The sequence below is a fragment of the Equus caballus genome, chromosome 6, assembly GCF_041296265.1.
Source record: "Equus caballus isolate H_3958 breed thoroughbred chromosome 6, TB-T2T, whole genome shotgun sequence".
Classification (NCBI taxonomy): Eukaryota; Metazoa; Chordata; class Mammalia; order Perissodactyla; family Equidae; genus Equus; species Equus caballus.
This window is the reverse complement of record NC_091689.1, coordinates 82,654,446-82,678,234: the sequence shown is the minus strand read 5'-3', so window position 1 is coordinate 82,678,234 and position 23,789 is coordinate 82,654,446. Positions and strand designations below refer to the sequence as shown.

At 48.5% G+C, this 23,789-nt stretch overlaps 2 protein-coding genes across 2 annotated transcripts; both read left to right on the top strand.

Moving 5' to 3' along the window:
* The first annotated feature begins 742 nt into the window (after positions 1–742).
* On the top strand, positions 743–6,121 carry KRT6C (keratin 6C). Its single transcript, NM_001346138.1, is given in 9 exon segments — positions 743–1,347; positions 2,287–2,501; positions 2,847–2,907; positions 3,062–3,157; positions 3,279–3,443; positions 3,936–4,061; positions 4,889–5,109; positions 5,331–5,365; positions 5,479–6,121. Coding segments are annotated over 9 exon segments (1,689 nt in total). The 5' UTR covers positions 743–807; the 3' UTR covers positions 5,709–6,121.
* A 4,296-nt stretch (positions 6,122–10,417) lies between these two features.
* Positions 10,418–15,677, top strand: LOC102150124 (keratin, type II cytoskeletal 6A-like). The gene is made up of 5 exons (XM_070270348.1): positions 10,418–11,074; positions 12,576–12,701; positions 13,570–13,790; positions 14,012–14,046; positions 14,160–15,677. The coding sequence occupies exons 1-5, from the start codon at positions 10,490–10,492 to the stop codon at positions 14,351–14,353; spliced, it is 1,161 nt and encodes a 386-aa protein (XP_070126449.1). The 5' UTR covers positions 10,418–10,489; the 3' UTR covers positions 14,354–15,677.
* Positions 15,678–23,789: the final 8,112 nt, after the last annotated feature.

Sequence of the window (23,789 nt, the reverse complement as noted above, 5' to 3'; positions counted from 1 at the left end):
ATAGCAATAGTTGGGGATTAAATACAGGCTTGTTGATGTTAATGAACATAAATTTTTAAACAATAAAAATGGAATTTGGTTGTATTTTTTAAGAGTCTGTCATGTACACATAAATAAAGAATTCTCTACTAAAGAAAAGATGTGATCTGCGGATTGTCATTCAAATAAGTTAGAGTTGGTAGAGAATTGGGTGGGAGTGTGGAAGATGTGAGTGTGGCCATGAGAGATTTTTCAGGCTGCGTGATAGGTACTCAGGGCCCATTATGTTGTTATTACACTTGTCTATCACTTCTTTTATTACATAAAAGGAAAAAAGTGATATTCAACTTTCATACGTGATGAAAGAGGCTGAGAAGCTTTCTGTTAAGGCACATGCCATCCGTGATTTCGATCTTGAGCGACTCTGCTGGATGAAATGCCAGCTGGAGGGAGAGCCCTTCGTCCCTTCTGACACACAAGCATGACATGTGGAACTTCTGTCTGAGACAGTGACTAACTCTGAGCTCAGTTAATGGACAATAGGCTTAGGGTGCTGAGAACAAGTAAAAGCTGGAAGGCAGGAGAAATTTTCCCTGACTAAAGGAAGCCAAAAATGCAATCTTCATACTTTCATGTTAATCCAGATGTGATCTAACTATTTGTAAAGCCCAGCCCTTCCCAATCTGCAAGCTCACCTTCCAAGACTGAGCCCAGCCCATTTTCACCCTATATAAATGGCTGCCGGGAGGCTTAGCTCACACATCTCCTCCCCTCAGCTCTACCCTCCAGCCTCTCGCGCTTTCTAAAGCCTTCTCATCTTCAGGAACCATGTCTAGCAAATCCATCAGGAAGAGCCAAACCATCACCCACTGTGGCTTCAGCGCCGGCTCAGCCAGACTCCCTGGGGCCGGCCACTCTGGCTTCAGCAGCATCTCCGTGTCCCGCTCCAGGGGCAGTGGCGGGCTCGGTGGAGTGTGTGGAGGAGCTGGCTTCGGCAGCCGCAGCCTCTATAACCTGGGGGGCTCCAAGAGGATCTCCATCGGAGGGGGCAGCTGTGCCATCAGTGGTGGATATGGTGGCAGAGTTGGAGGTGGCTTTGGCTTTGGAGGTGGAGCCGGGAGTGGATTTGGTTTCGGCGGTGGAGCTGGTGCTGGCTTTGGGCTCGGTGGTGGCGCTGGCTTTGTTGGTGGCTATGGTGGCTCTGGCTTCCCTGTGTGCCCTCCTGGAGGCATCCAAGAGGTCACCGTCAACCAGAGCCTCCTCACTCCTCTGAACCTGCAAATCGACCCCACCATCCAGCGGGTGAGGACTGAGGAGCGGGAGCAGATCAAGACCCTCAACAACAAGTTCGCCTCCTTCATCGACAAGGTGAGCCAGGAGGACCCGCCCTCCAGGAGGATTTCAGAGTCCCCAAACTAGAGAACCACAAACGTCCTACAGGGGGAGACGATGGGAGAGGGTTGAGGGGACCCAGGCTAGCTGTTCCTGGGGATGCCAGGTGGGCTCCATGTTGAGCACAGGCAGGAGGTGATGGACATGCTCTAGAGATACTGAGCCTTTAAACGTCCCTCATTCCTGCCTAGAAAGAATTCTCAACTGTTGATAACCTTGAAGCAGATATGGGGAAATGAGAGAATGCAATGGGCTGGCTTTACCTTCTGAAGAGTCGAAGAGGTTAAGAAGAAAATTACAATGGAAAACTGGCTAGAGCTCTAGACAAGAGGGAAAGAAAAACAAAAAGAAAATACTTTCTTGCTGGATTAGAAGAAAAGAACTCAGAAGCATTGATAAATCCATAGAAATACTAAACTAGTAGAACCAGAATATGGCCATTGAGGAAGTTTATTTAGAAGACACTAGGGCGCTAAATGGAGAGTTAGATTGGAATCCACTCATTAAGTAGAAAGGAATTTAAAATCATTAGATTCTAAAGATTTGACATCCCTTTAACTAAGGGACTCTCTGAAAAAAATTTCATATTATATCAGGAAAATATTTTTAATTAAATTTGTGATTTAACTAGATTTGTGATGGCACTCAATAAGAGAGAGAGATGAGATGTTGAAGGGCACTGTAGCTTCCATAACTTGGAGGGCAAGGAGTAGATTCAGGTGTAGGTTTCATCAGTGAGATCTGTGGGGGGGCAAGTAAACGATGTGGGGCACAAGACCTGTCAGCCTGAGCCTCTGTACATGCTCTGTAGAGGCCCAGCATCGCGGTGACCACCAGGCCTGCTTGGGGACCTGATAACTCACATCTCTTGCTTCCTTCCTTTGTCTGGCAAATAACCACCTTGTCTTCCTCCAGGTGCGCTTCCTGGAACAGCAGAACAAGGTCCTGGACACCAAGTGGACCCTGCTCCAGGAGCAGGGCACCAAGACCGTGAGGCAGAACCTGGAACCCTTGTTCGAGCAGTACATCAACAACCTCAGGAGACAGCTGGACAGTATCCTCGGGGAGAGAAGCCGCCTGGACTCGGAGCTCAGGGGCATGCAGGACCTGATGGAGGACTTCAAGAATAAGTGAGTTCCAGGAGGGACATGGGCTCAGTTTCCTGAGGTGCACAGTTCAAGACTACTGGGTGACCAGGTCAGGTGTGGGCATGAATCCTAGAAAAACATGTCCATGGACATGAAAAGCACAGTTATTGCCCAAAAGCAAACCCCAGAGGGCAAATGGGCCATATAGGTGGATGAGGAGAGTAAAGAGGAAAATATTTAAGGACTCAAAAAATCATCCTTCAGGCTCACTGGCAGAAAAGCTCAATTTGGGTGTATCCATTGTATGGAAAGTTTAGACTCTAGGTTGTCTTCTCAGTATCATCTTCACCACCAGCTCAATTACACCTCATCCCTTTCTAATTCTAGATATGAAGAAGAAATCAACAAGCGCACGACAGCAGAGAATGAATTTGTCACTCTGAAGAAGGTGAGCTGCTTGAGGTCAGGCGCTCATGTTTGTTTGCAGAAAGAGAGGACACGGGGTCCCTGCCCACATCAGACAGGAGAATAGTAGGGAGACTAAAAGATGGGCAGACTGGGAAGGAGAGCTCAGCTGACTCAACTGTTGGCTTATTCCATAGGATGTGGATGCTGCCTACATGAATAAGGTTGAACTACAAGCCAAGGTAGACAGCCTCACAGATGAGATCAACTTCTTGAGAGCCTTCTATGACGCAGTAAGCATCTCCACCCCCTTGGATTTACCCTGTGGGGCTCTGCAAAGGGTGCAAGACCTTGGGTTGGGTCCCTTTGTAAATGTCACAGGAAGAGATGATCTGATGATCTCGTGTTCCGCAGGAACTGGCTCAGATGCAAACCCACATCTCAGACACTTCTGTGGTCCTCTCCATGGACAACAACCGTAGCCTGGATCTGGACAGCATCATCGCCGAAGTCAAAGCCCAATATGAGGAGATCGCTCAGAGGAGCCGGGCTGAGGCTGAGTCCTGGTACCAGAGCAAGGTGAGCAGTGAGTTGGCAGCTGCTGAGGAACCCCTCTGCCCCCTCTCTCAAGACCAACCAGGCTACAGGCTCGATGGGGAAATCGACTTCGAGGAAGCTGGAGTCCTCTCACAGGATATGTTCCATCCACTCATAGGGTAGACATCTACAGAATTTATGTCCAAGTCTTGTAAGTCAAACCAAATGCAGAGGAAAAGCTACCATAGATAAACAGCTAGTGATCTCTACTTTACCTTCACTCTGATGCTGGCTCAGAAACAAAGTACAGACCCTTGCTGGTCCCAAAGACAACTAGACAGGCAGTGGTCCCATAACAAAGATGGCCTGAGATCGGTGTACGATATCCAATGATCTTATAATGTCAACTCTTCCTAAAATCCCTGGTAGAGAAGGCATTAAGCCCAAGTTTAATGAATGTCTGATTCAGAAGTGAAAGTCACCTTTAGCATGTTAAAGCCCATATACACCGCCTTCTCTCCCTCTGGACTGCAGTACGAGGAGCTGCAGGTCACAGCGGGCAGACACGGCGACGACCTGCGCAACACCAAGCAGGAGATTTCTGAGATCAACCGCATGATCCAGAGGCTGAGATCTGAGATCGACCACGTCAAGAAGCAGGTACGCTGGGGGACTGTGGGGAAGAAAAGCATCATCGTCTCCTTAGTAGACCAGCAGGCACTCTCACCATCACTGGGAAATTCCTGGGCGCTGAGGGAACTGCAGGGAGCAGAGGGCACGCAGCTCCTCCTTAATGAGTTCCCACAGGTTAGGAGAGATGCATGCAAAGACTAGAGAAAGATACAGTCACGTGACAGGACCAATCCCGACTGATCAGAGATGTAAATACATAGTCTAGAGGCATTGAGAAGAGATTATGTAAGAACTGTTGATTTGGGAATACAAGGAGCAATTGAGAAAGGAAAGGGCAGACCAGAAAGTGAGGAAGATTGCTGCACACCTTCTCGAGAGTCAATGTGAAGAAGACGGTCAAGTAAGAACACAGGATGAAGATCGTTGTTACCTAAAATTGTGAGGTGGAAGGAAGTCAAGGTCTCGACTCTTTGATGTGAAACTCATCACCGCGCTGAGGATGTTTGTAGTTTCTATAAGTTAGTGTGGCATCCATATGAAATGTGGATGTTTCTAAAACTGTCACATTCAAAACAAACCAGTGAGTCCATTTCTTCCAATATCCCCTGGTCTTATGTCTGCTGTAGTAACTTCCACCAGTCGCCACTCACATCCTCATGCAGGCTGGTTAACACACAGAGGCATAGATTTTCTCACTGGCTCCCAGACTAGATAGGTTTACAGAATGGACAAAGACTGGACAAAGAGTCATGAACTCTGGGCTCTAGAAACCTTCCTTAATGGAAAAGAAGAACCAGGGTTAGTCTCCTCTGGAAGCCCAGATTATAGATTCATTCTGCCTGTTCCCCCTGTAGTGCGCCAACCTGCAGACTGCCATTGCTGATGCTGAGCAGCGTGGAGAAATGGCCCTCAAGGATGCCAAGAATAAGCTGGCTGGTCTGGAGGATGCCCTGCAGAAGGCCAAGCAAGACATGGCCCGGCTGCTGAAGGAGTACCAGGAGCTGATGAATGTCAAGCTGGCCCTGGACGTGGAGATCGCCACCTACAGGAAGCTGATAGAAGGCGAGGAGTGCAGGTGGGTAATTCACACAACCTTCTAAACATCTGGGTCCATCTCCAGGATGTCCAGGCAGTGAGCATGAGTTTAAGGCACTCTAGTGGTGGCCATAATTGCTACTTTCAGAGAACTATTTAAAGGCAGTTTCCCCAAGGACTATGCTCAACACCAAGGCTTCCTTCACTGGTCCAGCGGTGGCTCTCTGAGGTCTCATGCCCTCTGTCTTTCCTTCCTCCTAGGCTGAGTGGGGAAGGCGTTGGACAAGTCAACATCTGTAAGTACTTTTCCTTGCCTCCCTCCCTTGCCCTTGTATTCTTCTGACTGGACTCAGGCTGGCAGAATGAGCTCACCGAGTCTTGTGTGTCCTTGTCCCTCTCCCGTCCACAGCCGTGGTGCAGTCCACCGTCTCCGGCGGCTATGGCGGCTCCAGCAGCGTTGGCGGTGGCGTAGGCCTGGGTGGAGGCAGCGGCTACTCCTATGGCAGTGGCATTGGAGGTGGCTTCAGTTCCAGCAGTGGCAGAGGCATTGGAGGTGGCTTCAGTTCCACTGGGGGCGGCAGTTCCACCATCAAATACACCACCACCTCAACCTCCAGCAGGAAGAGCTACCAGCACTGAACTTCTGGCGCCGGCTCTCGGTCCCACGCTGTCTCAGGCCCCTTCTCCAGCTGCATTGTCCCCTCCTCACGCTGCTTCTTCTCTCCTGCTTCCTACTTCTCTTACTCCTTCAGTTAGAACTGAAGTTGCTGCGCACCCTCCTTCCTCCTCTCTGCCTACACCTGCTCCTCCTGATCTCCCACTGCTCACCATCAGAAAGTCACTGCCTGGGTTCTGCTCCAGAGCTGGCCAACTGCCCCTGGGTCCCACTGGCCCAGGGAGTCCCCGTCTTCCAAGTGTTGAGTTCCTCCCTCACTGTGGTCATGAAAGCACAAGTGGCTAGTTCTGTGATGTACAGGGCCTGTCTCCCTGTGATGTTTCCTCTGCCCTCTGCTCTCTTCTCATTGCTAAATAAAAGCAGGTTTGTTATATAATGCAATGTTTTATTGCCTTGATTTGTCTTCAGTGGCTCTTGAGCCTTTTCATCCAGCAAACACCTGTTCGGATATGATGGATATTCCCAATCCCCATGTGTTTCACTCCCTTCTTGAAAGAGGCGCGACAGCCAGCATTTTGGCATCTTGACACTCACTCTTCTTTCCCACCGCACATTTCATCTCAGCCTCTGTCAAGTGGAGTGGGAGCAATCTGTCCACCACTGTTGTATACTCTGCTGTTTATTGACGGTAGCAGATAGTAGTGGCTTTGTCTCAAGTCCTTCATCTCTAAGATCTCTCCCCACTTACCCCAGGGAAAAACCCTAAATGCTCAGTTGGGGACACATGTTTCTTTCCAATCAGAGTAAAAGAACACTTAATAAGGGATAAGATATTTGATTTCTACTTAGAATTAGCTTCATGATCAAGAAAGGTGCCTGACAAGGGATGTCAAGCGACATTGATATGTGCATAATTATGAACTGGAATTATACTTCTAGAAATGTATCCCGAGGAAAGAGGACAAATGCAGGAAGACGTATGAATAAGGGTGTGAATCCCAACAATCTTCACAACAGGGAGAAATTGGCAACACTAGAGGTGATCAAATTAAGGATCCAAAGACTCAGGCGCAAAAAGCAGATGCTGGTTTCTTGATGTGTGAAGGCAAAACAAGAATGGAAATTCCCGCCTTCTCACACCTAAGACTCTCATGGAGATGGATGAGCCTGAGCCCGTGGCTCTCAGAAGAGAAGCTCGCACGATTCCTCTCTGGTGTGCCCTGGCGTGGTTTGACTTCTATGCACGGGAAATGAAAACTCAGGGTACAGTGCAAGGCTCATCATTCAACTGGTGCTGCCTTTTGGCCACACCTGTCCCTGTTTCCTCATGAAACAGCCCCCAGGCTCCCACATTACAAGAGAAAATTTATTGGCTTCAATAATATAGAGAGAGTGCCTCTGGATCCTGTTGTATCAGTATTCTGCTGTGTTCACCTCTAAATGTTCCCCCAGCAACATGGGCAGCCTCTCACATTGGCACCTCCTCACTCTCTGCCCAGAACTTCCCAAAAATAGATATGTGATGAGTGGGTTCCAAAATCTAAGCCCACTTAACATTCATATTATTATGTCCCCATGAGGAATAAGGCAAAGGAAGCAATTGACCGGTACAATAATATAGGATATTGCATTAAACCAAAAAGCAATTTGCAAAACAATATGTGTACATGGATTTATTTAATTAAAATCTTAGGGTGCAGGTGATGATAGCAAAAAGGCACACTAGGAAACTCCAAGCTCTCCTTCTGCCACAGAAACACCAAAAGACAACCAGAAGCTAGCTGAACAAACTTTGTAGGAGCTCTGGAAGATAGTCAAAAGTTTACAACAACTAAGCAAATACCTAATCAAGAAAATCCATCTTCAACATTACAGGAAGTTGTGTGACATTTTTCTTAGCACTTGTCCTCCCCTCTACCTGGTGCAGTTGTGGTCTACAGCAGGCAGCTGCCTTGTTCCACACTCTTCTCTGACCCCCTTCTCCCCCTCCAGCCCCCTCACTCTCTCCCCACTTCTAACTTCCCCTCCCACACAGCACATGCACCTAGAACCAGAGAGAGAGTTGCAGACCCTGTTTGCAAATTACTGTGGAAGTTTCTCCAAATATATCTGGGGGATTACCAAAGAACTGATGCAAGGTTCTCATCTTTGTTTTACATAAATCCTAATGCAGGCATGAGAAGCAGGAGGCACAGCTAAGAAAAATGAGAAGGCAGACCACAAACCCACAGAGTCCCGGGACCAGGAGACACACAACAGACCATCTGACCATCTACTGTCTATAGGTTAAGCTGGAGTGAGACTCTTGGGAAATTAGGACATTCAAAAGCAGCTGTGTATATGAGAGAATTTAGAAAGCCGTGCATATGTCCAGGCAAGACACATGCTCGGAAGACTCTTGAGAAGATCTTAAGTATTCACCCAGTGCCGGCCTCTGGGTTCCGAGTACGCCTAGCTAAGTGGTAAAGGAGTGTTCCATCACAGGGGCAATGTGCAAACACTGGGAAGGGCAGTTGTTCTCAGTTTTGTTACTTTGGTTTCTTGCTTGTTTCAGCTCCTGGCATACAAGAAAATCTCTGTCAAAACAATAGCTGAACACAGGCTGAAGGAGAAGCCTAACCTTGAGGTTTTACTACATGTCAGGCCTTGTTGACCATTTAACACAACTAAAGTCAATGGAAAGCACGGGTCCTTGGGTGCAAATCCAAGAATCCCTTGTTTGCAACGGTCAGAACTGGGAGGGTGACCTGAGGTAGGACCCCATTAGTCATGAAGTTTCAAGAAGCTGTGAAGGTAGAATTGAACAACGAATCAGAGACAAGTCCTGTTGGTAGCTTTTTGTTGGTGAGAGAAAAAAAGCAGAAAGACTGTGAGTTGTAGGCCGCTCTGCAGCGATGCATTGGGCTGGGTGTTTTAAGGAAGAAGAGAATTATTCACACAGCCTGACAGCCTGCACATGGCCCCAGCCCATCCCCTAGAATACTTTCTGCAAATGACAGGTCAAGAAGGAGGTCACCTCATTCAAAGGTGAGCATTAGTCAGAAAGATACCAGGTCCCGCAAAAGGTAATAAACACTGAAAAATGAACGGAACAGGAGAAACAACAGGCAGATAATGATCACTCACCAGAACAGAATCACTATAAAATATTGCCCAAAATTAATAAAAGAAACCCTCTATCAAATTAGAGAACAAACATGGAATGAGATAATAAGAAATAAAACATTACTTACAGAAGTCAGATATGAAGCAGAGAGAAAAATAAAGCCCCCATGGAAATAAACGTCAGATTGCTATCAGTACAAGGGTGATAAACACACTGAATGCACAATGAAGGACCCACAGCAGAATTTCGAGAAAAGAGGGAAGCGTGACCTGGGGGTCAGAGAGTGTTAGAGGAGAGTCAAGAGGACGTACAGATAAAGAAGACAAAGACCATCCAACGTAAGCATAATTGGAACACTTAAAGGAAAAGAGTATACACACACAAACTCATACGCGCTATTCCCCAAAAAGCAGAGAAACATCTTCAACTCAGTGGCTGGGGATTTGCCTTGAGCATTTATTCTGATAGACAAATGTGCTTTACTTACTGATTTTTAAATATGTAAATGTGGTATAAGTAACAATATTCAATCTTATACGCTTTCAATTACACTTACTTCGTAAAACTTTAAATACATAATATAAACTTAATAGCCTCCTAGACTTAGGCACCAGTTTACAGGAATAAAGAGGAGAGAGTAACCTATTAAACGACAGCAGAGGATCTAATCACAAAACCCAAAGAGTAAAACACTCTATGGGACGATTAACCTAGTTTAGTTAACAAGTTGCAAGAAAAATAAAAGATGAATGGTTAAGTGATTTAAAGGACATGGTATTGAAAGGATATGTCACCCAAATAAACACTGATGATCTTATTTGGATCCTGAATAGAACAAACAAGTTATGAAAAATAAATAAGAATACAGGGAAATTTGTCCACAAGACACTTCATGATGATGAAGAATTACTGTTTAATTTTTAAGATCTAAAAATAGTATTTTGGTCTTTTATTTTTAGAGAGTCTATCATTTAGACAGAAATACTGAGTTATTTACTGATGAAATCGTTTCATCTTCTGGAACATCCTTTCAAACAATTTAAGGTGGATGAAGAAAGCGGGTGGAGTTATGGATGAAATGAGGCCAACATTGAGATAACAATTGAAAAAACTGGTGACGGGCATCTAGGAATCTATTATGTTGTTCTTATGCTTTTCTATCTGATCAAAATGTTACATAACAGGAAAAAGAAATCAGACTTAGCATATTTGAAATCGTTGGGAAAATGGAAATCTTTCTGTTAGGACACAAGCAATAGATTGATTTTCTATTTCTAAGTTCTCAGCTGTTACAAAAGAGGAGGTTGGAGGGAGAGCGCTCTGCACATTCTGGTACACAAGCATGACATATTCAACCTCTGTTGGAGACAAAGTCGAACTCCTAGCCTCAGTGAATCGAGAATAGTTCCACTGTATTGAGATCAAACCAAAGATCAAAGCTAAGAAAAATTTTCCCTGGCTAAAGAAAGCCAGAAAAGCAATCTTCACATTTTGTACCTTTTTTAATAACCTAGGTGAAGTCTCAACATTTTTAACGCCTAGTCCTTCCCAACCAGCAAGCTCACCTTCCAGGAGGGAGCCCAGCCCATTTTCACCCTATATAAACGGCTGCCAGGAAGCTCAGCTCACACATCTGCTCCCCTCAGTTCTACCCTCCAGCCTCTCGCGCTTTCTAAAGCCTTCTCATCTTCAGGAACCATGTCTAGCAAATCTATCAGGAAGAGCCAAACCATCACCCACCACGTCTTCAGTGCCGGCTCAGCCAGACTCCCTGGGGCCGGCCGCTCTGGCTTCAGCAGCATCTCCGTGTCCCGCTCCAGGGGCAGTGGCGGGCTCGGTGGAGTGTGTGGAGGAGCTGGCTTCGGCAGCCGCAGCCTCTATAACCTGGGGGGCTCCAAGAGGATCTCCATCGGAGGGGGCAGCTGTGCCATCAGTGGCGGATATGGTGGCAGAGTTGGAGGTGGCTTTGGCTTTGGAGGTGGAGCCGGGAGTGGATTTGGTTTCGGCGGTGCAGCTGGTGCTGGCTTTGGGCTCGGTGGTGGCGCTGGCTTTGTTGGTGGCTATGGTGGCTCTGGCTTCCCTGTGTGCCCTCCTGGAGGCATCCAAGAGGTCACCGTCAACCAGAGCCTCCTCACTCCTCTGAACCTGCAAATCGACCCCACCATCCAGCGGGTGAGGACTGAGGAGCGGGAGCAGATCAAGACCCTCAACAACAAGTTCGCCTCCTTCATCGACAAGGTGAGCCAGGAGGACCGGCCCTCCAGGAGGATTTCAGAGTCCCCAAACTAGAGAACCACGAACGTCCTACTAGGCGGAGACGAGGGGAGAGGGATAAGGGGATGCAGGCTAGGTGTCCCCTGGGATGCCAGGTGGGCTCTGTTTTGAGCACAGGCAGGAGGTAATGGACATCATCTAGAGCTACTGAGCCCTTAAACGTCCCTCATTCCTTCCTAGAAAGAATTCTCAACTGTTGATAACTCTGAAGCATATATGAGGAAAAGAGAGAATGCAATGGGTTAACAATTACCTCTGAAGGGTCTACAGTGAGAAACAAAGGCCAGTCACAACCTGCCCTGAGGCTCTGGGTAGAAAAAAAAGAAAGAAAGAAAAACAAAGAGAAGAAAGAAAAATAAAATTCTTTGCTGTCCATATGAGACAAAGGAACATTTGAGATACACAAACATGTATAATCCATTTAAAAAAAAGAATTTATTCTAAAAACAGAGCATGATGATTTATCAAGAATGTTTTGGAAGAGATACGTGCAATAAATAGGAGCTTAGATTAGAATCAAACCATCAGATAGTATTTAACACCTCTTTTACTGAGATCCTATGCAAAATAGAAGCTTTGTACAACATATCTGATAAAAACTATTTTAAATTACATTTGTGACTCTGCTTGTCAAGAGAGGGGGAAGAAGTGATAGAAAATCACCAGTCGGCAGGATAACTCATAGAGCAGGAATAACACGAAAGCCTGTGGGGGAATTTCATGAGTGAGTCTGTAAGTTGAGAAGGAAAAAGATTCAGGGGAGGGCGCCTCCTGATCTGAGCCTCTGTAACGTTCCTTACGCAGCCCAGCACCATGGAGCACATCCTGGTCTGCTTGGAAACCTAATAACATAGACACTTCTTACTTTCTTGCTATGTCCTGCAAATAACCATCTTGTCTTCCTCCAGGGGCAATTCTTGGAGCAGCAGAACAAGGTCCTAGACACCGGTGGACCCTGCTCCAGGAGCCTCAGGCTGCCTCCTTCGAATCTTTCAAGGCTGAGTCCTTATACAGACCAACGTGAGCAGTCACCAGCAATGGGTGAGGCATCTCTGTGCCCCCTCCCTGATGGTTCTACTCAGCTGCACCAGCCTCCTGTAGCCTTTGAATGGAGTCTGAAGTACAAAGACACTGGACAATTTCATAGGAGGTCCATCAGTGCTGTTTTCATGTAAACAGCTAAAGAATTTACAGTTAAGCTATTGAGTAAAAAGAGAAAACCAAAGGCAGAAGGACTTTAAGGACATTGCACTACCAGGCTTTGCCTTCAGCCTCTTCTTGACTGTGAATCCCGTAGCTATCATGAAGAACATCACTAGTTTATTGAAAACGCAGGTGCTCAATGATCCTACAGAAATTTTCAGTTGTACAGAAGAAAATAATGTTGTGCCCTTACTTTTCCTAGATGAGATGTAACACCATTTGGTACAAGTTTATTAAATGACTGGGAATTGAAAGCCATTGTTCATGTGTGAAAGCCTATACACACTGCCTCTCTCCTGGTCTACAGGATGAGGAGCTGCAAACCAAGGTGGCCAGACGAAGGGACAACCTACACAGCACCAAGCAGGAGACTGCTGAGCTCAACCATGTGATCCAGAGACTGAGATCTGACGCCAACCGCACCCAAAAGCAGGTTTGATGGAGCAGGTGGGGGAGGGATAGTGAAGAGAAACATCATTTCATTGCCTGACCAGCAGCCAGTCATCAACCATCATTTGGACACATTCCTGGGCACTGGAAACAACCAGGGCGGAAAGGACATGTTGCCCTTGGTGGGCCCCACTGGGTGTCTCTCGGAGGGTGGGTCCAATCCCAAGGGCGTGATCAAAGGTGTGGACAGAAGCATCTCACTGTTCACAGGGGCGAGCATGGGCTGGAGGTGTGGAAAAAGGATTGGTCTAAGAGGAATAGCTGGATTGGGAAATGCAAAGGAACACATGGAAGGAAAGGCAGGCCGAAGAGTTGAGGAAAGATGTCTTAAATCTGCTCGTGATCCACGAAAAAGAGAGAGGAGTGAAAGCAGAGCACAGTGCCTCCCAATGGTGTAAGGGGCTCTGTGGTGGGAGAGGGCAAGTTCTCAACAGTCTCGGGAGAAAACGCACTATCTCAATGGACCATATGTTTAATATTGTACAAATTTAGCTGTGGTCACACAAGACACGATGGACTATAGTCCAGGTTTGACCTTGAAGACAACACTCAAAACAAACCAGTGATCCACTTCTTCCAATGTCCCCTGGTCCTGTGTGCACTGTAGGGTACCATATCAGTCACCACTCACATCGGCATGCATGTGGGTAACACAAAAGGCATAGAGCGGTGATAACCAGCTCCCAGACTGGAAAAGGTTCACAGGTAGTCAATGAGCTAGACAGAAAGATTCATCACTCCCTCTCCCTCAATTCTACACTCTAGGACTCTTCCTCGCTAGGAGGAAGGATCACGGTTGGTCTCCGCTGGAGGTCCAGATTGCAAGTTCATTCTGCCTGTTCCCCCTCTAGTGTGCCAACCTGCAGGCCGCCACTGCTGGTGCTGAGCAGTGTGGAGAGCTGGCCCTCCAGGATGCCAAGAATAAGCTGGCTGGTCTGGAGGATGCCCTACAAAAGGCCAAGCAAGACATGGCCCAGCTGCTGAAGGAGTACCAGGAGCTGATGAATGTCAAGCTGGCCCTGGATGTGGAGATTGCCACCTACAGGAAGCTGATAGAAGGCGAGGAGTGCAGGTGGGTAATTCACACAACCTCCTTAAACATCTGGGTCCATCTCCAGAATGTCCAGGCAGTGAGCATGAGTTTAAGGCACTCTAGTGGTGGCCATAATTGCTACTTTCAGAGAACTACTTAAAGGCAGTTTCCCCAAGTACTGTGCTTAACACCGAGGCTTCCCACACTGGTCCAGCAGTGGCTCTCTGAGGTCTCATGGCCGCTGTCTTTCTTCCTCCTAGGCTGAGTGGGGAAGGCGTTGGACAAGTCAACATCTGTAAGTACTTTTCCTTGCCTCCCTCCCTTGCCCTTGTATTCTTCTGACTGGACTCAGGCTGGCAGAATGAGCTCACCGAGTCTTGTGTGTCCTTGTCCCTCTCCCGTCCACAGCCATGGTGCAGTCCACCGTCTCCAGAGGCTATGGCAGCTCCAGCAGCGTTGGCGGTGGCTTAGGCCTGGGTGGAGGCAGCGGCTACTCCTATGGCAGTGGCATTGGAGGTGGCTTCAGTTCCACCGGGGGCGGCAGTTCCACCATTGAATACACCACCTCCTCCACCTCCAGCAGGAAGAGCTGCCAGCACTGAAGTCCTGCCATCAGTTCTTGGTCCCCTCTTCGTCTCAGGACCCTCTCCAGCTGCACTGTCCTCTCCTCCAGTTTCTTCTCCTGCTTCTGCCTTCTCTTGGCCTCTGAGCTAGAGCTGAAGCTGTCTAGTCCTCATTTCCTCTGTCTACTCCTGCTGCTCCTGAGCTTCCATTACTCACCATCAGAAGGTCAATGATCAGTGTTACGCAGACAAGTAGACATTCTTTCGATGTTCCCATCTTATTACCAATTATGTCAGTCTCATGATTCTGGGAAGAAAAGACCCATGCCCCTGTTGAACACTGAAACTCCATCTGGATCATGCTACAGAATGGGGGATCTTCCCTTTGCTTTCTGGCTGTCCTGTCCATTATAGCCTCACTCAAGAGCTTTCCCATAGGACAAGTAGGTTGTGATCTTCCCGTGCAGCGTCCCGAAGTGGTATTGACACAACCCTCTCACCTGCAGAGTTATATCCCTGCATTGCCTTTCTCTGCTCTCTTTGCTTTCTTTTCTTGTGTTGAAGAAAGCAGATTTCGGATATAAGGATTCTGTGTTAGATGACAGTCCTGTCACGTATTGGTTCTGAAATTCCTCATCCCACACACTGATCCTCGTCTTTGGAGAACCATCTCTCAGCCCCACTGACAACTTACCCTGCTTCATACCCAACTCTGCCAGTCCATGTTATGTGATGCTGAGTTATCCTGCGGGTGGATGACTACCAACAACCATTCAGCCCTCTGCCACTCAGGACTCTTTCTCAAAATGGTCTTTAAAAAGCAGTAGGAAATGGAGGCTGGATCAGTATAGTCCGATAACTGAAAGGTTTTGTTTTTCCACCTCCATCCTTTGGTAGCTTGGTCCCCACGCCGATCTCTGAGACTCCCTCAGAGACATCCCCACGGCCCCCTCCCACCACCGGGGAAACTGCACTGATCCAGCAGAACAGAGGCGAGTCGGCAGGGAGGCAAAATGCTTGATTCCTCTCTATGATAATAAGGACTATTGCCACAGAGTGGTTGCTTTGACACAACATCTGAGATGTGTCGGTCAAACCATTTGGTACAGACAAGGAAAATCCCCAGATCTTGGTGGATGGAGTTAAAGCAATGTAGTCCTAAATGAGTTGGAATGGATTTCCTTTGCACCCAAAGATACTTGGGTTCCACTGAGGGACATCTCTTAACAAATGCCGGTTAAAATTCAGACAACTGTACACCTAAAAACAGCGAATTTGGCTGTCTGTAAATTACATCTTCATAACCTTGAAATAAAATGAAGCTGTCAGAAAGTCAATAAAATGAATTCAGAAAACTTCCAAACAGTGCTGGTTAGAGAGTTTATTTTGAAGTGCTGTTGGCAAAAAGATGCGATGTTGACAGATGACCCTCAGATGAGCAGAGGGATGGCTCTGGCTGGGAACCTTCTCCTTTTGTGATAGGATATCCAAACACCAGTTTCAGTGGAAACTTTCATGCAAATTTTGACAAGGATAAATAGATGTCAGAGGTTTATTCGAATCTTCCCAGATACCAGTGTCAAGGTTATAATTTTGACTTTGGGACAGAAATGGACTCTCTACCTTTTAGGTCATGTTTATACAAGCTTATTGTAGAATTTGGCTAATCAGGCATTCCATACCAGGTCTTATCTGCATGCAAAAGAAAAAGAAGCAAGGAAAAATTCCACAAGATCAACAATAACCAACTCAGTTATAATATTTTGCTAATTTGAAGCCACAGCGGAGACCCTCTGCCCTGGGTCACAAATCAAGTTGCTGTCTAGCCTTATTCCGTGGTTGTCTGCAGGTGGGCCACGGTCGTCCTCTGAGCAGGCCACTAGGCAGCAGCTTTGGAGCTGGGGGAAGCTTTTGAGGATTAGTGACCTCCCTATCTTATATTGTACAGCCCTAGGGTTTGAGCTCAAGGGCATGGTGGAAGCAGAGCTTAGGCCCTGCCATGCTGTACAAAGTCCCAAAAGCTGATGGAGAAACTCCTGATGAGCCAGGCTCAGACTCTGGTTCTCCCTCCCCACAGGACAAGCTCCACGACCGCAGGCTACCCACAGGCCTCCCTCTGCACGCTAGAGTGGAGGCCAGACGAGTACCCAGCTCTGTAGAGGCCAACTACACGCCGGTAGCCTTGATACTCAGGGCAGGCATTGCTGTCCCCATCACCAATGAACAGGGCCACCCAGACAAACTATAGGACACTCAGTTAACTTTGAATTTCACCTAAATGACAAAAAAAAAAAAAAAATTAGTATAAGTATGTCCCAAATATCGCAGGGAACATACTTATACTAAAAAATTATTTGTTGTTTATCTGAAATTCAAACTGAACTGCACATCTTGTGTTTTTATTTACTAAATCTGGTAGCCCTGCTTACAAAGCAGATCTGCCCTCATATTGAACTACAGACAAGGGCCGTGGTGGGTGGGCTGCTGTTCCGGATCTCTATTGTAAAGGAGCAGACAACAGGCAAGGACAAACTTAAGACCCTCTCCTCCAGAGCACCCCCTCTCTGCGACCTCAGGCCTCAGCTCCAGGTGGCAGCGATCCACCTGCCCCAACACAAATCAGCTCGAATGGCCTCGGGCTCCCCTGTGCTTTCCCACAGCTTTGTGGTCATCGTTGGTACTTCCTAGCATCCACAGCTTCCAAGTGTTTCTATAATTTCTCAGGATTGATCCTGGGGGAGGGCGACAGCAGGACCAGCTGATTGGCCAACTTAACTGGAACTTGAGCCATGGCTTGTTTTTAAAGGAAATTGTGTTTACTTTTTATGTATATGATTTTTTTTAAGAGATGTTAACATGGAAAAAAGGGTGAAAGCAAATAAACCAAAATATTAATAGTGATGGATTCTGAGGAGTGGGAATTTGGGTAATTGTTATGTTCTTTTTTGTAATTTTCTGCTACATAAAGATAAACATCCTCACTTCCCTTCATTGAAATATCACTTTTATTACATGCTGAATTCAGACATTTTCTTTTGTGTTCCATCGACCTCATTGTGCGATCACACCATTGCAGTTACTAAAGCTGTCTATTCTGTGTTGGTTTCTGATACAGCAATTCTTCCTCATTGTTCGTTTGCTGTCGATGTTTTCTGGTTCTTCTTGTGCATTTTGTCTTCTTCTTCTTCTTCTTGCTGCTATTGAGGATCCTTAGGTATCTGAGAGTTTTTTTTGTTGTGAATCAGAACCCTTTCTTTTCTGTCACATTTTCTAATTACTGAAAGGCAGTGCATGGGAATTATTGATTTCTGTACCCAACCACCTCACTAAACTTTATGCTAGTTATAAAGATTGAGGCAAGGAAGAGGCAAAGCCAGGATCCAAGGACTCATCCGCCTCCTTTCGGGATCTGTGCTCTTTCCCAGGGCTCAGGAGCTGTGGTCTTGCCCGTCAATTCCCTGTCTGGCCATGGGGAGAGGTATAAGTGTGAAGGAGGAGGGACTGGCCTGTCCTGCCCCCACCACTCCAGCCCTTCTCTGCTTTAACTGCCCTCTGGTGGAGATAGCACAGCCCTGGGGTTCAAGAGCAAAAACAGGAGTGGGCTCCTCGCCTAAATGGGGCATCTGCTGGACAATGACATCAGCTAGTGACATAGCCACCTAACAAGGGCAAATGCCAAGCAGTGTTGTCCTTGAGCTTGAGAATCTCAGCCCACACTGGGAGGAAGAGGAGTGACTGCTTTTGCCCAAGCTGGCACAGCGTACGTGCTCTCCTCCCCCAGCTCTGGACCTGATCCAAGCTCCACCGTGTCTTTCCTCTTCCGGAAAGACTTTACTAGTCTCTGAACCTTGTTTTCCCTTCTCTGACTTTTCGTTTATCCTTCAGTGATGAGGGAGTGATGAGTGGAACATGACTGTCTTTAGCCTCAAAAAATGCCTACCAAGCCTCATTATTTGCTCATATATGCCCTCTGTCACTCAGCAACCCAGCAAAGTCACTCAGCAACACAGTTTAAGACCTGTGGCATAGCCGGGTTCTGCAGAAAATTTAAAAGAAGTTAGGTGCATTACTAAGTGCATGTTGGATTCAACTGAATTATGTGTGCACCCTTGAAAAAAATTCCTCTTACCTGGCAGAGCCAGAACTGCACCCAGACACACACACACACTCACCACACAAATTAAGAGGCAAGGGCAATGCATGCAAAGTGAGAAGGTACCTGAGCAATGGCAGGTCCAGCTTCAGAGAGGCTAAGAGAGCGTCAGTTCCTTCAAGGGGACATTTTTAAAGAAGTAGAGAAACCGCATTTTAGAACTAAATCCATGGAATGCTGTGATGCCCAAACAACCTCACCAGGATGGAGAGCACAGGTGCTTAACTCACAGACATTACATGCTCCGGAGAAACAACCAAGCAAAAAGAACGCCATGTATTGCAGAATGACACCCTCTAAGCCATTCCAGAAAGAATCTATAGACATCTCACGACTCCCCTGGAAAGAGAATTTCCCTGTTTTCCATTAGACTGTAGACGCCCCTGGATACTGAAGTGAATTCTCCCTGCTGGGTTCAAGTGTATTCTTGTCCTACAGCAACAAGGGAACAGACTGGTCTCCTACCATCGTGCCCTTCCACACACCTCCTGTTTCCCAATGCCCTCGTCCTTTTCATTAGTCTCTGGGCTCACTCCAGGTTGGCCAACTCTTGCTTAATAAACCAGTGCTCGGGGTGAATGAAAAGCACTTTGAAGCATTCCTTTAAAGGGAATGAGTGTCTCTCATTGGCCAGATGGGAGCATATCCAGAATATCCACCGGAGGGAATCAGGCAGCGGGCGCTGGGGCATCTGCCTGTGGGAGCATACGCCATCTTAGCCCTATTCCAGAAGGGGAGTGTCCTGGCTGCTCGATGTAACCTGTTTTGTAGACAACATGCTGGTCTGTTCAGTGGAAACGATTTCATCCCACCAGATTCCAGAAACATCTCTGGTTTTGCACCCTAGAAGCCCTCCTGCCAAGCTGCATATTAATCAATTGCACTTTGAGTGCACACAGAGGGCTGGCTAACTGAAAGAGCGCTCTGCTGAGCAGAGTCCTCAAAGAGACAAATTGTTTGAAATAATGAGTCACAACCCCTAATTTTTCATCCCTCTGTGTCTGGGCTTTTGAATGTTTACCGCTCTTAAAGCAGAGCACACAGAGGCACCCATTCTCCAGTTACCTTGAGTCAATCACTTCCAGATTAATGGCTCTCAGTTTCCCAACTTCATTGTCATTGTCACCATCCTCATCATCAGTGTGTGCTCACTCGGTGCCCACAGGTCAGCTGGGCATCAGACAGCTCAGCGTGACACCCAGCATGAGGCACGGACTCCCAGGCCAAGGCTGGATGCCTCCTGAGGATGGTGGAAAACACAGCCCCATAGCCAGAAGCTCCTGCCAGTGCAGTAAATGATGCACCACTGGGATGTCTCAGACAGGGACGCAGCTTCACAGACAAGGTGGGTGTGTGTTCAGCAGATAAACACAGGCGCATCTTGAGTATCTGTGGATGGATTCACCCTGTGATTTATCTGTGAGAAATGTTCAACCCCTTCAGCTCCCCAGCCTCTCCTCCCGTGCTCAGGAGGCTGGTCCTCCTGTTTGGGCCTGAAATGTGGCCCTTGGAGCCGACAGGAAGAGCAAGGATCACCTGAAGCCCTCCAGGTCCATCCTGGGATCAATCATGCCACTCACTGTCCAAATTTCAGATTTTTAAATTCTGTTATATGCCATTTTATATGACTTTTCTTGTTTCCTGTGTGTCAGTTTTGTGTTCCTCACGACCCAGCAGGCCACTGGGGGTGGGAATCACACAAAACAATGACTTTATATCTAGTGTACCAGGACTGCTGTGACATGGGCACAAGCTCTGTGCCAGGGGACGGGAAACCACGGGCCTAGCTCCAGCTTCACTCTCAACTTCTGGTGGGACTCTGGGCCTCAGTCTTCCCATCCGTAAAATAGGAAACCTCTGTAACGTGCACTTGGTGAACTCTTCTGGAGCAGAGGCGAACAGCAAGGGCTTGGGGTCCAGACCCCAGGGTCACAGCCTGGCCTCCGAGGAGGAGCGCTCCTGCCAGGAGTCTCGGAGCTCCCTGTGCCCATCCTGTGCCTACTCATATCCATACGGTGACACCCTGTCGTAATGGTCCATTCTCCTGAAGCAGTGTTGGTGACGGGGCCTCCATCACTGTCGTATCCCAGTGCCTAGCACATCGTAGGTCCCAACAAATATCTGTTGAAGGAATAAGTAAAGGAACAAACAAATGCACCTTGTTTGAAGGCGCAGGTCAGCAGTGCCTCTCAGATGTAACTGGGGGTGGGAGAAAGACTAGAAAGTGGGACAGAGGAAAGACTTCCGATGATGTCCAAGTTCATGAGATCCAGAGGCGGTGCCAAGCCCAGCATGGGAGTGAGGCTACCACTTCTGGCTGTTACTTCCCAGCTGGTGACACACACCCAACCCTCGACAGCAACCCCAAGCCCAGTACCAAGCCAACGCGATGGTGTAAACAGCCTCCCAGTATCGCCCAGCCCACCCAGCCTGAGCCCAGAGGCTATGGCTACATGCCATGTGTGCCTCGCTGGGGTTTCTGGGCACTGGACTCCTCTGTGCACAGAGGGCCTCTGGGTCCCCGCCCGCCAGGAAGTGCCACAGGGGCTCCCCGTTTCCTCCCCCCTCCTCTCCCAGCAGTGCCCCTGTTTGGCAGTTCCTCTTCAGCACCAGCCAGAGAGACTCAGGGAAGCACCCCATCCTGGGAACAAATGAGGCCATTAACATCGTCAGAGGTGACTGGCCAAGACACACCTGGAATCCTTTCTTGTCTAAATCCCTTCAGATGCTCTTTGTGGGGGAGCACAGCAAAGGTCCTTGAGATGCTGGCATCAACCGCCCCCGCCCTCCAAGAGAGCACCCACTGTGCTTCCCAGGCCACAGGGGGCTTTTCTTGCCGGGCTCTATGATATGAGGGATGCTCGAGGCAAACGCGGGTGTCAGAAGGAATTAGGAGCCCCAGCTCGGCCACCACATGGCTGTACGGCCTTTGAGTTCTTGTCCTGGGGTCATCCTCTCTAGGGCTCCTTCAGCCTCTAAAGACAAACTCTGCTCCTTCACTTCACTTCTCTACCCTGACACACCCCGTCGGCACCACATTCTTCTGTGCATAGTCTGTCGTTTTGCGAATCTTTTTAAGACGTGCGTGTCCCCAAGTCGGTACTTTGCACGTGCACATCTGTTGGGTGTGTCTGCAGGACCTGATCGGGGCGGGAGGGGGTTCTCCATCTGGCTTCTCTCAAGCACAGTTTGAACGAAAAGAGCAACCTATTTTGTTGCTAAAATTGACTGAAGGGGACTCGCGGGCTGCCCATCCAGATGCACGAGGCTCTGCACCTGCCCGGCGGATCTGGGCCCAAGAGAAACACCTGGCGATGTCGGCAGTGAAGGGAGCAGCTCAGGGGAGATCTGGCCGTGTGCAAGGAGATGGCCCAAGTCCTGAATCTTCGTGGCTTCTTGAGATCAACTGACATGTTTGGTGCCTTTTGGAGAGCAGTTGTTGGCACTGAATGCAGGAAGAAAGGGGGCCGTAAGGTGGAGGCGGGCTGGGTGGTGCCTACTAGAGATGCCAAATATGGAGGAAGTCGCCTGCCCCGGCATGAACAGTCAAGGTTGAAAAGCGTTCCTGGCTGGGATGTCTCAGGTTCCACCACGACAGAATTATCCTGTCTACACTCAGCCCCTAGGAGTCATAAGCTGGGACACCCCGGTTGTGACTGCAACTCCAATGGCCTCAGCTCCCCTTGCACTTTCAGTATAAGCTCCTGGAGGGGGCAGTTGTCTGCTTTGTTCACTGCTGCGTCCCCTGTGCCTGGAGCAGTGAGCCCCTGGCACATAGTCGGGCTAGTAAGTAGTTAGTAACTAAAGGTGGGACTCCTGAGCTAGTAGGAGAGCTCTGTCCAGGAGGGATCTAACGTGTTGAGGGATTGGAGGTGGGTGGCTGGGGCCTGGGTCCTCTGACACTGTGCGCCAGGCCAGCCTGCTCCAGGGGATTGCCTAACCCACTCTGCCCCCATCCAGCCTGTCCCATCCAGCCTTCCCGCCTCTCACCTCGGCCTGGTTGGAATCCAAAGCTACTGGTGCGCCCCCTACTCCCTCAGCCTTAGGAGGCCTACCTCCACGCCTTCCCCTCCTCCTCCACCGACCTCCACAGCCCTGGCTGCCACCCCAGCCCAGTGTCCTTGAAATCCACCACAGCCAAGGGCCTCCGTGTCCCTCCGAGGATGGGAGAGACCTCTCTGAGCAGGACAGGCAGGGGACAGGGAAACAGAGGGGTTTGGCACTGCCAGCCTGGGGCACCAGAGCACATTCCATAGCTCTTGAATCCACCACTCCCAAAACCTCAAGAAAATTCCTCGAGACAGACCCAATAACCCTGAGTGGGAGAGACTCAGCAGATTTGAAAACAGAAAGGAATATGTAGCTCTTATTGAAATTAGACAACCTGTGTTGGCTGAACTTCTGCAACAGTTCCACGTAGGGTGCCAGGAGACAAGGCTGGGGCCAGGAGAAGCACCCCTGACCCCCAGAGGTAAAGCGACACCCAGAGCACCAGAAAACCAAGCAGGTGGACAAATACACTGACGTGCAAGCCACACACAGGCGTTCACAGGGAACAGGTGTAAGGGGGTTGATACCTGGACACAGTTTATCTCGGAGGGCTTCTTGGGGGAGAGTTCTAGACAGAATTACAAAGGAAGTTAAAATTAAAACAGAAGACCTTCTTTGGCAGAAAGGAAAGAAGAAGGTGTTAGCAGTCTCGAAGCGTTGAGGTTTTAAAGGGGGTGGTGACACAGGCTGTCAGGGAGGCCAGAGAATCCTAGGCATTCATATAGACATCATCCACCAGGTGAAGGTCACAGAAGAGGGAGTGAAGGAGGAAGAGAGGTGAAAGATTTCTCTATTTCCATCTATCTCACCAAAGTCAGTGAGTGCGACAGTCCAGCTTCAGAAACGAGTCCAGGTAGAAAAATTAGAGAGAGGAGGGAGGGAAGGAAGGAAGCGGGCAGCCCCAGACAAGAGGTGAGGGCTGAGAGGAAACAGAATGAGACGGCAATGCCTGGGACCACGGCTCCCGGGAGAGGGTGTGGGAAAGGCCTGGCCCCAGCTTGAAGGAGACTGGAGCCAGCTTCCTCACCGAGCCTGATGGGAGAAAGCCGCGGTGGGCCCCACTCCCAAGGGCGTGCCCGCGAAGGCGGTCCCCAGGCCTTGACCCTCCACCAGCCTTTGTTCCATGGAAAACTTCGAAGGGTTTACTCGGCACGGCTCAGGAAACAAGTGTCCCTTCTTCGGGGAGAAGGATTATCATGCAATGAGTGTAAAACACAAAGACGATTATTCTTCCCACCCCAGCCGCATGCACCACCCTAGCCAGGACACTGG

Bases quoted from the DNA above. Each gene is read 5' to 3' on its own strand.
- LOC102150124 (XM_070270348.1), top strand. From the start codon at position 10,490: ATGTCTAGCAAATCTATCAGGAAGAGCCAAACCATCACCCACCACGTC. The intron at 11,075-12,575 runs AACTAGAGAACC...CCTGGTCTACAG, and splicing joins GGAGGATTTCAGAGTCCCCA to GATGAGGAGCTGCAAACCAA. The intron at 12,702-13,569 runs GTTTGATGGAGC...TTCCCCCTCTAG, and splicing joins CCAACCGCACCCAAAAGCAG to TGTGCCAACCTGCAGGCCGC.